The 15,398-nt window shown below is 39.6% G+C and overlaps 1 protein-coding gene across 1 annotated transcript in view; it reads right to left on the minus strand.

The window, feature by feature from the left end:
- Positions 1 to 845: 845 nt before the first annotated feature.
- The window catches only part of fgf22 (fibroblast growth factor 22), a 33,586-nt gene continuing 19,033 nt past the window's right edge, over positions 846 to 15,398 (minus strand). The window contains exons 2-3 of the mRNA XM_088999865.1: positions 6,167 to 6,270; positions 846 to 2,136 (exon numbers count right to left, since the gene is read on the minus strand). Coding sequence (XP_088855991.1) covers positions 1,942 to 2,136; positions 6,167 to 6,270 — 299 coding nt within the window. The 3' untranslated portion in view covers positions 846 to 1,941. The remainder of the gene's footprint in view (positions 2,137 to 6,166; positions 6,271 to 15,398) is intronic.

A 15,398-nucleotide genomic window follows, 5' to 3' on the forward strand; every position in this document is an offset into this window, starting at 1 on the left:
GCCTTTTCCAAAAGTCCATCAAAGATGAACTTGTATTAGAACTGTGGTCGATTGGCTGCTAAATTTGATCCACGTGTACCGTACAGATGGGTAACACTAATTAACAAAATATTAGGATTTCAACATTGTGCATGTGTATGTGTGTGTGTGTGTGTGTGTGTGTGTGTGTGTGTGTGTGTGTTGTGTGTGTTTGTGTTTGTGTGCGTGTGGATGGAGCATAGTGAGTTGCCATTCCACACAAAACCATCCACATTGTCGTGTGTGTGTGTGTGTGTGTGTGTGCGTGTGTGTGTGTGCGTGTGTGTGTGTGTGTGTGTGTGTGTGTGTGTGTGTGTGTGTATGTGTGTATGCGTGTGTGTATGTGGGTGTGTGTGATAAAGCATCTGCCCTGAAGATATTTATAGACTTGTGCCTGCATAAATGTATCCCAGCAATAACTATGCTCCCGATGCTTCAGTTTTCTTGATTTCTTGATTCAGATACTATCACTAGTGTACAATAGATTGAAACAGGTTAATGACAGCTAAATGTCACTTCAAACTCTTATGATGGTGACAGTTTGATTCTGTAATGGGAGTGCATGGCATAAAGCAGAGTTCCGTACCTAATCTGAACTAAGACATGAATTTGAATAGGATTTATAATAGTTTATTAGTGATGACAATAATATGGATGAAAAGTCAACAAATACTACAGCACATATACGTATGTAGATTAAAAATAAAATAAAAATGAATGGAAAACAGTAAGTCTTAAACTAAGTGTTTTTTGACAACATATTTCACTGCTGTGTAAACAAGTTTATTACATGCATCTTCTTTTATGTCATAATGAAAGACCATTTTTTATTTCTAATGCAAAACAGGGTTAAAATATAATTAAATAATAATAATAATAATAATACATTTCATTCATAAGCACCTTTCAAAACTCTCAAGGACACTACAGTCCGAATTAAACAATTTATTGTGTACCTATAGTACAAATTCATACAATGTTGGGATTCCAATCACAGTGGAATGGCGGCAAATGAGCACTGTCACACACTTGATTGACAGAACCTTGGGACGTGGTGAAGCAGCATGTGGCTCCTCATAGGTTATTGTTGTAGGAGTTGTTTTTGTCGGATGAGTTCCATCAGCAGAATTTCACCATAATCATTGATCTACACATAATGACAACACTATTATTGAATAACCTGGTGTATTTTAATAGAAGACTGGTTTGAATTTCAAAGTTGACCTGCATTACTGTATGGGATTTAGTTCAGCCATGGTGGTCTCCATTATACCATGTCATAATGAGCACAACAAAATGAGACAATCACTCTATCTTGAATATATTAAATGTTTTATTAGCCTCGTCATGGAGAAAAATGTTAGCAAGAACCATTTATTGAATGCATGGAACGGAACCGTAGCTGCTACGTCACTATCAAGTGCACCTACCGTCTCTATGTAATGTAGGCAAATGTGGAAACAGGTTAGTTGACATTACATTACCAAGTGAAGGAGCACGCTTTCGAGATACATTGACCAACGCTTGTAGGCGTGCATGCACACAACATACAACTCATCTAAAACCAGCTAGCAGTCCACCTATCTGTCAATAGGCCTTTGGAGTTTGAGGTGTCCGAAGTAGTCCTAAATCCAAGGCAGCAGTGAGACTTCATTTATTTTGGAATTATATTTAGTTGAAGGAAAACCAGGCTTTTTAGTTCAACAATAGGAAATCCCGTTGACTCACTCACACATCCAGGCCTGAGGAAAGTATCATTCTACTGTCAGTCTTTTCAACAAGGGGGAGGGAAATAACTTAAAACCACAAACTAGATCTACAAATAAATGTTACAAATCCGATCAAATGTACATATATGTGACACGTGTGGATAAGTGTGGGCGAAGGACAATGTCCGCTTCACTGCTTCCGACACAAGGCGAGCTAGGAGGGTAACATGGGCAAGAAGTGAGTGGACGGGTGTCTTCGCCTAGCCTTATGGCCACGCCGCGGCTTCCCCCGCCCGTTCAGTGAGACAAACATTTGCCTGCCGCCGTGCTTCCAGCGTAGCGAGGCATACGTGTTGTAGCCGTTCTCTTCGATGCGCTCCTTGAATTTGCAGCTTGGGTTGTACTTCACCTGCATGAATGACAGACGAGGCGTAAGTGATGCCGCTTCACAGAGAACCGTGGACAGGTTCTGTTGTCGGTTGAATGGGAGAATTAAATTTAGGCAATTAGCAACAGGGTCGCATTTGAAAAGCAATATTTCAAGGTTCAGGACTTGGTACATTTTTACATTTTACCTATTAACCCTCATATTATGTTGAAAAAAAAATCACGATTATGATGTGGGTCATTTTTACCCGTCTGTAAACTTCCACACAAAACAGTCAAATAATAGGTGACATCTGCAACATCTGTTTCTGAGATGTTAGAAACATACTTGGAAAGAGAGACAACATGTTTTCTATTCCATTGGGATATTATAGAACGGTTTTGAAGAAAGGAAAAAAAAAGGATATCCAGTGCTTTAGTCAACACAAAAATGGAAACGGGTAAAATTGACCCCTTAACATAATATGAGGGTTAAGGAAGACCTGATCAAGCTTTTTAGACACACGAGCAAGTCTTTTTGTATCTGCTGATACCAAGTCAACAAAAAAAGCAATCAATCAATAATTGAATAAATAAATAAACAAATAAACAATGGGATAAACGAGTAACTAACTAATAAATACATACATACACAAACATGTACAGTAAAGTCTCGTTATATCGATATTCAAGGGAGTCCGAAAAAATATCAATATAACCGGGACTATCGATATATCCGACCCTGTTTGCATGTAATTTTCTCCGTGCGTGCATAAAAATAGTATCGATATAACCGGGACTATCGATATATCCGATATCGATATAACGAGACTTTACTGTATTTTAAAATAAAAAAAAATACATTTAATAAATTAACTTGTACTTGGGGTCAACTGTCCAGAGCAATGGAGAGTGTGGAAAAGAGGTGAAGAAGCGTGTCCAGGCAGGCTGGAAATGTCAGGTGTGATGTGTGATAGAAGGGTTTCAACTAGGATGAAAGAAAAAGTGTGTAAAACAGTGGTGAGACCAGCCATGATGTTTGGACTGGAGACGGTGCCACTGAAGAAAAGACAGGAAGCAGAGCTGAAGATGTTGAGGTTTTCTTTGGGAGTGACCAGGTTGGATAGGATCAGGAATGAGTACATTAGAGGGACAAGCCATATTAGAGGCTTTGGAGAGAGAGTCAGAGAGGCCAGACTGAGATGGTTAGGACATGTCCAGAGGAGAGAGTAACTATATCGGGAGAAGGATGCTGAATCTTGAACTGCCAGGCAGGAGACCGAGCGGAAGACCGAAGAGGAGGTTTATGGATGTGGTCAAAGAGGACATGAAGGTAGCTGGTGTGAGAGAAGACGATGCACAAAACCGAGTTAGATGGAGGACACTGATTCGCTGTGGCGACCCCTGAAGGGAAAAGCCGAAAGGAAAAGAAGAAAACATTTAATAAATGAACAAATGAACAAATGACACACACACACACACACACACACACACACACACACACACACACACACACACACACACACACACACACACACACACACACACACACACACACACACATACATACATACATACATACATACATACATGCATGCATACATTCTGTATTATAAATCTAAGCTACTCCAAATCTATTTGGAAATAAATTTGCGGATGTGGATTATGATGTCGCTGTGTGGCCTTTAAATGCTCAGAAAATAATTGATACAATCATTTTGAACAATTTTTTCCAAGTTTATTTTAGTAAGTAATGATACTTGTTGAGACGTTTTTGCTCGTTTTTGTATTTTCAGTGAAACAAAACAAGCTCAATGTGGCGGTTTGTAAGTTTTGTGTAAAGATGAATCTGATCTGTGAAGGTTAAGGAAACAAAACATTGCCACTCTTTCATGGGTGCTTTGCGCTTCTTATCAGATAATACAACACAGAGATAACACGACCGGTAACGTCTCATCTATAACCGGCGCTGAGTGTTGATAATGTGCGGATGTTACAAATGCGGCGGGTTGTTATTGCAGCTTCACTTTGTAGCACGTTGAAGGTGTTCGTTGTTGCTCGCTGTTTGCGTGTCTCGTTTTTCCAGGGGGTAGACCGCACACCTCAGGCCTGATCTTAAACAAAGAGGCGGGATCTAACACGAAATAGCTTGATTTCCAACGTGCACACGCACACAAAAAAAGGGATACCAAACAAAGACTTTTAAAAGAACCAGGTGGTTCTTTGTCACTGCTTGGCTTTCTTGTGTCTGTCGTGTATTTTGATAGTAAAACATAGTCCCATAACCCAGATGTTACAGTCATGATGGACCGGAGCACCGTGAGCTTATGTGACAGGTTGTAAATTATCGTATTTCCTATTTTGGTTACATTCGCGTAGTTCTATTGGTTTACAAATGATATATATCGAAAATGTTTATTTAAACATGGAACGCCTGCTTCGGTTCGTGTTTCGTGTCGGACCGATTTAGATCGTTGGACCGGAAATTGTTGTGCGCGTACGTTTGCATTAGATCGGGGCATTCGAAGTAAACCACTGTTGAGTCAAGACGTATCACATTGCTTGTCTTGTGGTTTTTTTCCTGGATCCCACAACACCGTATCTCCCTTACTACAGTGGAGAGCGCAACATTTTGGAGGCACCGCTGGGTGAAGCTAACATGTGAGTGACAAGTTTAGCCAAGACAAAATGAACACATTTTTTAAAATTAGTTTGGTCAAATGAAACACATTTCCTTTAACAAACTGCTGAGATCTGCAGTAATAGATAAAAAAATGCGCTCATTGCGTTCTGTCCGCTAATCATTGTTATTACCAAACGAATAGCTGCTTTTAAGGCCTTCATTTTGGATTATAAAATATAAGACCGTGAAAGTAACTTTGATCAAATTCAAGACTACTAATGGCTCTCATTTATAATGACAAGGCTTCTCTTTTGATGACTTTATCAAATTGTCACCGAATCAACATCAGTCTGTTATCTTAGCTAAAGTGTAAATTAGCATAAATAGTGTAAGAGAGGCTACTTTAAGGCAGTGAGCGGGTTCTTTTTCTTGTGAGGAAAACAATCTATATTTCCGCCAATTGGATTGACCCTGATGAGGATAAATCGGTCTGGAAAGTAGATGGATGGGTGTATCGTTGCACTTCAAAAGTAAAATGCCTAAAATGGCGGTCTCTTCTCTTAGAAAACACACGCAACGCCCAAAATAAACACCTCTTCTCACCATTAAGTCATTGTTTGAGTTAGTGCAGACTAAAAGTGTTGTCAAATTCTTCAGAAAAGTTCACCAAAGAAAATGAAGGGCATTTGAGGCTTGAGTTCAATTTTCGTAAGAATTTAACATACTCATTTTAGATCATACAATATTTTCAGGCATCGTTGAGCAAATGTAGGACCTGTAATTGTATACGAACTGCTCACACTAAGCATAGAGCTTCTCTTTCCCTATATACTAGAGAGGATGATCCAATTCAATCAATTAAGTTAGCTAGTCAGCTAACTAACAAGTTGCCTTATGTTAAAAAAGTAACATATTGGCTACTTTTGGTGTTACTATCGTTGCAAGAAAAATAAGCCAGCCATTCGCGTCAAGTTTCACAGACCTCGCACGCTGAATAGACAAGCCTTTCTTTCCCTTCCTAAAAAAACACAAAATGTGAATGTTGTTGTTGTAGAGATTTCCTTTTCCGTGTGATTTTTATGCTATCACTCAAATAGATATTGGATTGGATTGGCTGTACCTTTATTCGTCTCGCAGTGGAGACATTTACATTTCACAGTAGCAAAGTTATGAAAGGAAGAGGAAAGGAAAGAAAGAAGTAGAAAACAAAATATAAATAAAATCTAAATAAATCTAAACTTTTATTCTGATGCTAAATATTTCTCACACAATGTTGTTTCCTGTGTCTTTTGGGATTTTTAAGTAAATAAGTCATGTTTTAGCATAAATGAGGCCCCCCTTTTCGACAATCTGGCATTTTCACGATGCACCAACACCCTAGTTGAAACAAATCTCAGATGTCTTCTGAGATTGACCTTATCCTCCGAAGGTTGTCAGTTTGTGTACTCACCGATCCAAAGAGCGTGCCTTTCTTGGACATAGCTAAGTACAACCCGGTGCTGACAGACTTGATGGCAACGACTCCCACACTGACAGATCGGATTTCCATCAGACCTGGAAAATAAAAGAAGAGAGAACAAGAGTCACAGTTAGCTTTGTGTGTGTGTGTGTGTGTGTGTGTGTGTGTGTGTGTGTGTGTGTGTGTGTGTGTGTGTGTGTGTGTGTGTGTGTATGTGTGAGAGATCCTCATCAAAAGCTGCTCGATCAATGGGATGCCAGATGCTCTGTGGCTAGTACAAGCTAGAAAGCACAGAGACACAAAGCTTTCATACAACACACGTTGAATTAGATCGTATTGCGGAACCGGGGAGATTCTTGTCGGAATTGTTCGGGAGGGGGCTGGTAAACCTCGATGATGCCCGTAGTTGTTTGCCCGTAGTTGTTTGCAGACGGCCACAAAAAAAAAGAAAAAAAAGCCCCCCGAGTGCTCCTGCTAACGCAGTGAATAAGCTGACTAGTTTGCAAGTTAAGTTTCCTCCGGCTTGCAAATGAGTCCCATGTGGCTCAGCTTCATCTGGCTTTTGTCTGTATACAATAAAATAAAATAAAATAATGTTCCGCAGCCATTGTCACAAACGTTGAGGGTATGAATGATCTATCGTGACTGTGAGCTTATTACTGCATGAGAAGATATCTCTTTTGACGACTTTTCCCCCCACAGTTTTATTTGCGCACAAATGTGATGAATGCATACACAATCATCGCTTTCTTACATAAAAAAAGAGAATAACCTGCAAGATCCAATAAAATCACTGATTAAGATTCAACTTTATTCTCTGCTTAATAATTAGTGAGAAAAGCTTCCTAGGGGCCGTTGCATAGACACTTCACCACCGATAAAGCTGCACAGTAATGAAGGGTTTGTTCAGAATTGAAAATATTATTTGTTGAATTATTAGCATTTGGAGGTGACATTTACGAAAATCAAAAGTTTTATTTCATCCAAAACATTTTAACAGGTTAAGATCACAATGTCTGCGCCTGTTGGAGTTTTTAAAATTGACTTTATGCATTATTTTTTTTTCTTTGCCGGATATTAGAATAGCCTCTTTGAGATTTAAATGGCAAACATCAAGAGGGTTGTAAGTTCTAAAACTGTTTGTGGTTTAATTGGAATGCAGTGTACAAAAATTAATTTCAATCATTCCCTCATACTGTCTACCATGCCTGAAGAAAAAATATGATGTCATCAGATTTTGTTTCTGATGCAGACTCTAAACCACAGGTGCTGGTGTCAATGTCAAGGCCCGGGGGCCAAATCTGGGCCGCCACATCATTTTATTCGGTCCGCAAAAGCATATCAAGCTTGTGAAATTCCATGATGCTTGCTGAAGTCTGAACCATAATTTCAAATTGTTCCATGGAGACCACAATAACAGTCATTATTTTGTACTTCAAATTGGAAAACTATGTATTCATTAATTTGTTCTGCACTCTGTATGTAGTATGTGGAGGGAATTAAACATTCCAACGCCTTCCCCAAAATCATAACGGCGCCGAGAGGAAACCATAGAGAGCTACAATGTGGCCCGTGGCAAAAAATAAGTTTGACACCCTTGCTCTAAAAAAAAGAATCTTTTTTACTCTAATAAAGTCACCCTATACCATGTTCGTACCGTATTTTACGGTGTATAAGGCACACCCTAAAGCCTAAATTTTCTTCAAAAGATGGCCTTATACGCAGGTGCGTCTTATACATGAAGTAATATTGAGCCACAACAGGTCTCGCAACTACTGGCAGAAGCCACTGACTCCATTTCCCAAGTTGTGCGTAACCCCAGCCTCTCCTGTAGCACCTTACAATGTTGGTGTGCCTTATATTTAGAATATTTTATATATTTATCGTATTATATTTGGAAAACTTTTGTCATTCACTGATAGTTTGCCATACAGTCCGGTGCACTTTATATGTGGAAAAAGAAAATACACCATTCATTGGGGGTACGACTTATACTCTGGTGCGGCTTTTATACCGGAAAATACGGTACTGAGTCAAAAGTCTGTATTTTACTATTGTAAAGTCTGGAAATAATGTTCAGCATAGCCAAGGTACATGCCAAGGAAAGAATGCGCTTCTCCCATCGCGCTTCAAGTTCAACCATCCTGTTTGGCACGTCATGTCTGCCGGGTGAGATCATCCCGCAGACACCACCGAGTACAAAGAGTCCAAAGCAAAAAAGACAAAGCCAAAGTAAACAAACACGTGGAGTTCCTGTTGAGTGTCTTTGGTCTTGACTAGTTCCAGCTGCATGAGACCAGGGAATACCCCATTAGTCCATCCAGGTAGGGCATCCAGCTGCACCCCCATCATTCCTCCACTGCCTCTGATCCTCTCACTTCACACTTTGATGGCAGCACTCCTCTTCCTCTTTTTTTCCCCCTTTACGAGCTGTGTTTACAAACACCGGGTGTGCTCTGGTGGCACCTGGAGCGTGCAAGTGACTCGTGAGCAATTAGCTGAGGCCCGGCTGGCGATTGGAGCCCTGCGAGGATTTATGAGGGATTAGTCCAGGCCAATAAAATCCGCTGGTGCCTGAAAGTGCTTCCAGCGGTAATTGCTGCTCGGACGTCCCACACGCAGGAGTGCAGGAAGCGTGTTTGTCATAATCTACATTTTGCTTTCACGTTTGCACCTTTGACGTTGACCAGCTTCAACACAACGCAAACTTTCACCATTTATATGTTATTGTTTTAGTTATAGGTCAAATTCAACTGCCTTTATATTCATTTTCAAAGTTAATTTTATCTAAAAACATAAAATATAAAAGAAACACTGAAATTTAGACACCTGCTGTTTTGTACACAGGCTATGTGGGATGTACAGAAACGGGTGTGGTTCAGTTGTTGGTTGTTATTTTAATTGAATCAATGGACACATCAACATTAACTGCCCTCGCTCAGGTTTTCATAATACTACTACTACTACTACTACTAATAATAATAATAATATTAATAATAATAATAATAATAATTCATTATTATATGTGACATTTTGGTATATTTATTATTACTTATTTTTTTTATTATTATTGCCAGGTTAAATTCGGCAACTGGTGTTTTTTTTTCCCGATAGTAATCAAATAAAATGTATATTTAAAATCCTCACTGTGCAAGCTTTTGTAGGTCACATTGAAAAACAAAAAATAAAAAATATCTGATGTACTACCATTAAATATAAAAGTTTGGAAATTCAGCCGCATACAATAGAAGCAACTGTAGCGGCTACGGGTGCCTTATGCAACCACTAGAGCAGGCTTCGGCAACGCGCGGCTCCTTTCACCCCCCTGCTGCAGCTCCCTGCGGCTTTAGAAAATAAATAATAAGTATTTAATTCAATATATATTATTTTAGTTCGTTCGTTTTTAAAATGTAATTCTAAATTCGAAAATTATGATGATTATAAATAATACAACATTCATTTTTTTGTCGCTCATAATATACGTCACAACCATCGACAATGTGCAGAGGCTGTGCGCTGAGGCGCAGGAGCAGAAATCACATTGACCAGGTGATAAATATTGTATTTGCCATTTTGCAAATATTATTTTTTTTTCAAATAGACATTGAGTATTATATTTGAAAGTAATCTTCAACCCAACGTCTTTTTTTCAGAGTTTAAAATGTTTTTGTTGCGTGCAGAAATGTAATTTCGCTTCTCTGTAACAGTTCATTGATTCATAAATGCAAAACACTATAGTTTGTTTATGCATATATAAAGGTAAACAACGATGATGAAAAGATGCAGTGTAGTCTTCATTTTAAATGTCAAAAGGATTTTGTGGCTCCCAGTGTTTTCTTTTCTGTGGGAAATGGGTCCAAATGGCTCTATGAGTCGTAAAGGTTGCCGACCCCTGCACTTGAGGGACTTATGCTAAAAGGACTACAATGCAATACAGTCATGCTTTTAGGTGTGATACTGGACTATACTGAGATGCAGAACATATTTCATCATCGATCTGAAAGAAGCTTTGTTATTTTTGCATGTTTCAATTAGATTATCATGGCCTCTGGATACGTCACGTAAAAATCTATCGTAAAAAATGTGTTATTGATTTTAAGGCAAAGCATATTTTGAGAGTTTCCTCATTAGTGTAAAAAAGTCAAATGGTATGACAAAATAACAGACCTTATAGACCAGGGGTGTCAAAGTCATTTTTTGCCGCGGGCCACATTGTAGTTATGGTTTCCTCTCGAGGGCCGTTATGAATTTGGGGAACCCATTAGAATGTTTAAATCCCTTCAAATATTACATATAGAGCACACAGCAAATTAATGAATGAAATCTGAAGTCAAGAATAATTACTTTATTGTGGTTGACATCCAAAAATATGAAATTTTGGCTCAGATTTTAGCAATCATCATGGAATTTAACAAGTTTGATTTGCTTTCGCGGGCCGGAAAAAATGATGTGGCCCGCGGGCCTTGACTTTGACACCTGTGTTATAGACAAAAAAAAGTTTGCTCTATATAATATCTGCAAAATGAGGCAATGAAGCCTTGAAATCTACTTCAGAACATGCAGCTTTATTCCCTATTACAGTCAGGACCTATCACCTTGCTTTCATGTCCAACATCCTGTCTTTGGGAGGGAATCCACTAAACAAGAAAATAAAATAACAGACTCAATATAAGGAACATACTCAGCGTGTCATTGTCTCCCTATACATCAAAATGGAACTGGAAGGGAAATAAATAAGTGCAGGTTTCCTAATAATTACAGCAACTCCATCATCATCATATTCTAATTTGTAACATTGCATGCAATAAATGCCAAGCTATTTTTTGGGTCGTCGTCGTATTTTACAACAACAAATGACAAATTGAACCCTAAAATTGCCCTATTGTGGGGCTATTAAAGGTTTCTTATTCTTATTTTTAAAAGGGCCTATTATGTTAATTCTTTGTCTTCATAGAGCCTATTGTTCTATTAATCCTACTTTTTTCCTGAAGTGTGGTATGAGGGTAATTATACTCTAAAAACATGTTTAGTAGCTTATTGAAGTGTATGAGTAAGAGAGAAGTGTCCTTGAGGTTGCGGTTTATGGCTTATGGCATTTTTCTTCCCAAGAGTCCACAAGCTAACGGTACAAAATGCAAGTCTTTTTAAAATGATATCAAAAGAAGAAACACTGGAGTCCAATTAGCTGTTTGCTCTTTAGTGGCATTGGAGAGTGAAGGGCCCTTCTTCAGTGTGTTCTGCTATGCAAGTATCAACTGATGGCCCCATTGAGCTCATGAAAAAGGTGCTTTTGGCTTCCCACTTGCAGTTGGGGAGATCTCTTAACCTTTGACATGTTTGGGCTGGGACTGTCAATAAGCTCAAGCTGCCATTACAAGCAAATGCCGCGCTATACATGTCCAGTCAACTGTGGACTCGCCATTTATTTTCCCTTCTATGGGGATTTTGAAGTCTTTTTGGAAAAAAAATTAATACTCTTTCTTTTTCTTCCATCCCCCTTTTTTGGATGTTAGCCCATCGTCAGATCATTCAAGCCTTTTCTGACCTTGGAAAGGGGGCAAAAAAGGCAAAGGAAAGCAAATGAAACTCTCATGGGGTTCCTTCCCTTTTGTCCAGCTCATGCTGGGGGGGGGGGGGTTTAGGAGGGATAGGGTGAGGGGGTGGGAGAAGGGCGTGCACAGTAAAGGTGCTGCTTTTAAGATGGGGTGGTGGTTGTGAGTTTGGGGGGGGGTCTTTGTTCGCACCTGAGAGGTAAAGGCAAGAACTTATGAAGCTAACTTTTGAATAGAGCACACAAAGTGTGGAAGAATGGCGGAAAATTGCCACACACATTTTTCCTCCTACTTTTCTTTTTGTTCCCCCGCCGGCTCTTTAATTTCTCGGGTTGCCCCCTTGAGCAGCCCTCCATGGCTCAGTGCTCGACCAGAGCTGAGCCTGGGAATCTCGTCGTTCCCGCTGTGCGCCTGTGCTTGATTGACACACCTTTTCAATTATTTCACAGTTTGCTTGCTTTTTAAATGAAGAGGGCCCTGTTGTTTTTTTCTCCCCCTCTTTCTCTCCTGCCCTCCTTTACAAAATAGCAGCTTTTCATGTTGGGTATGGGCCGCTGGGCCTAATGGCTGTGACCAGCACCTTTGATCAGACGTGACCCCCCCCCCCCCCTCCAAGGTTCTGGTAGCGGGCGAAGCAGGCCGCCTTGTGAGTATCAGCGCACACAAAGGCCGCACGGCTCCGTATTGCTTGAAACACCTTGAGAAATTGCCATGGGAACAGGCGCCACAGAGGAGGCCTGCACAGGTGGCGCAGGACGAGAACTTGCACATTAACCGTTGATTGGGCTCTCGTGAGTTTCTAGGACTTTGCTCTAACAAGAACACATTTTATCCTCTTCCTGCATGAGTGGCTTAAGTTGAAATTCCTGTCTTTTTTCTGACATTGCCAAATGGCGTGAGGCTTACTTGGAGCCTTCTGTATTGGGTGAAAAGATCATGAGGTGAATCACATTTGGTATAAGCAGTGGCAGCCTGTGCTCGTCACTCCTCGGCCTTCAGTAGTGCTACGCTGAATCAATCCGCAGCTGCCACTGTAAAAAAGTGTGGTGTGATTTACTACACGTCCTGTACTGTACTAGAGAAGGAAATTACTTGTGAAGAAAGAAATACTGTCATTAAACTGTTTGAGTTTTTACCATCAATGTGTGGATTCAGAAGTCGCTCTTTCACACCGGGTCAGAAGTTGCTATTTGACACTACAGGGAAGATGATTGGCAAAGGATGGTGAAGCATCAATAATGACTGCATAAAATTGCAATATTATTTGATCTCTTTGCCAATGACAATATTGGTGCCAGTTACACGACCTTTCTTAATGATGAAAAGCCAATCTTGAAAATGGCTTAAACAGTACATCTCCGACCAAATTCAATTCTTCTCCTCCATCAGCCATTGTGGGTTGACAAAATAGGTATTAAATCAACACAATATATTTGCTTATTCAGCTCGCTACTGATACAGTGTGCTTGCTCTGGCCAGTATGCTCTTGTCACTAGCAGCTTGTGATTAGAGCAGTTTTAGCAAACTGATTGGCTAGTAATTGCTAATCATAGTTTGCGAAACTTTAAGAAGGCGTTGGTACCCCTTTTGAGTTGTCAACTCAAAATCTGATTGGTTAGAGCAACAATTTGATCAACACATTTGAGGCGACAGGGCTTGCATAACTGATTGCGAAGGTGTCCAGATAGATTTCTGACCCTGGTAACAAATGATGACGGAAATGTGATTGGTTCAATGATTAAATACGAAAACGCACGTCTGGAATCGGTGCAACAGGGGAAAAGTAATCAAAGGAAGCTGAAAAACAATTTGGAATTATTTAATAAGAATTATGTACAAATGATAATTAACATCAGTCTGTGATTCAGATATATTTAGGCCAGCAGAGAAGCCTTTGAAGACCTGACGGTCTGCCACTGGGTATAAGTTTAATAGCAACATTCATGTTAGTCAGAATGCCTCTACTCAATTTATTGAGGGTGCCGCGGTCCCACCCCACCATTTACCCTGAATATGAAAATGAAGCATTAACCCTTTCCGGGTCACGACGGTGGACAGCATTTCGTGTTCTAGGTGATAGATTATTGTTATTGATGTAGGAAAGGGAAGTCCATTGGGACAATTGAAATACAGTAAAGTCTCGTTATATCGATATTCTCGGGAGTCGGAAAAAATATCGATATAACCGGACTATCGATATATCCGATCCTGCGGCATGTAAATTTTCTCCTTGCATTCATAGAAATAGTATCGTAATAAGCAGTACTATCGATATAACCGATATCGATATAACGAGACTTTACTGTAATACCAGCAGATTATTGTGGTGGGTCGTGTCTTTAGCTTTGACAGGTTAAAAATAAAACAATGTCTGTCTTGTCCAGAGATTGATTAATGTTTGACTCTCAAAACACATGCAAGGTTTTGTGATGGCAACTATTATACTATTATATTATATTATATTATATTATATTATATTATATTATATTATATTATATTATATTATATTATATTACATTATATTATATTATATTTTATATTATATGTTATATAATATATTATATTATTATATTATATTATTATATTATACTATTATATTATACTATTATACTATACCATTGCGGGACGAATAAAGGTATTCTGATTCTGATTCTGATTCTGATATTCAAAATCTGGACATGAATAATTCTATGCTATTTTTTGTCCCCAGGAGTACATTGCATAAGCGAAAACACAAACAAACTATTTTCATGCACCGCAGAGCACAGGACATGCACTGAATTTCAAATGCAATTCAAAATTTCAAATCGGTTGGTCCGAGGTTGCTTTCAAAATACCATAATGACAACCAAGGTTGCCTTCATATCGAATTCTCGCTGGCAGATGAAGGCGGCTCCAATGCACTGGGAGTCTGAGATGTCCGCAGTGTGGCATGAAATCATTGGCTCAGTGCTGATATCACCACGCTACCATATGAAAATTGATCCGGGCGATAACCTGTCCTTTTACAGGAATCATGTGTGTGCTGTAATTCTTTTTAATCGGATACTTACAATCGAGTGGTAAAAAACACTAACAATTTTCAATGCTCGAGAGATGTATATGTAAGAGCATGATGTAACATTTTGAGCATTTGTAATGGTACGAAGGGTATCACAGCAGGCTGGAGCGTATTGTTTTTAAGAGCGTGTTCATGTGTAATACGACGAGCGTGTGCGGAACTGTCTCTTTGTTACAGAGCAGCTGCCAGTCTAGACCTCCCTCCCTCTCGTCATACTTTACCTGCCTTTCTGTCTCCCATCTGCCAGCTTGCATCGTTCTTACCCTTCACTCCTTCCTCTTTCTCTCTCTCTCCCCTCAGGAAAACCATCCTCTCTCCACCTTTCACTCCCCCTCCGTGGTCGTCTGCAGCGGACCTCTGAACATGATTCGTACCCATTGACAACTTCAAGGCATCAGTATGATTTATTCATTCGCTAGCAACCGCTGTGAGACAAACTGTAAAAAGAGGCAGTCCTGCATTCTTCTGCCCCACGAAGCTGAAACCAATGCAGTCTGCGCTTGCATGTTTGTTCACGTTTGTCAGTTTTGCTTCAGTTTAGACCAGGGATGTCAAAGTCATTTTTTTGCCGGGGCCACATTGCAGTTACGGTTTCCTCTCGAGGGCCATT

This window comes from Hippocampus bargibanti, linkage group LG07, assembly GCF_051943395.1.
Source record: "Hippocampus bargibanti isolate YZ-2025 linkage group LG07, ASM5194339v1, whole genome shotgun sequence".
In the NCBI taxonomy this organism is placed as follows: Eukaryota; Metazoa; Chordata; class Actinopteri; order Syngnathiformes; family Syngnathidae; genus Hippocampus; species Hippocampus bargibanti.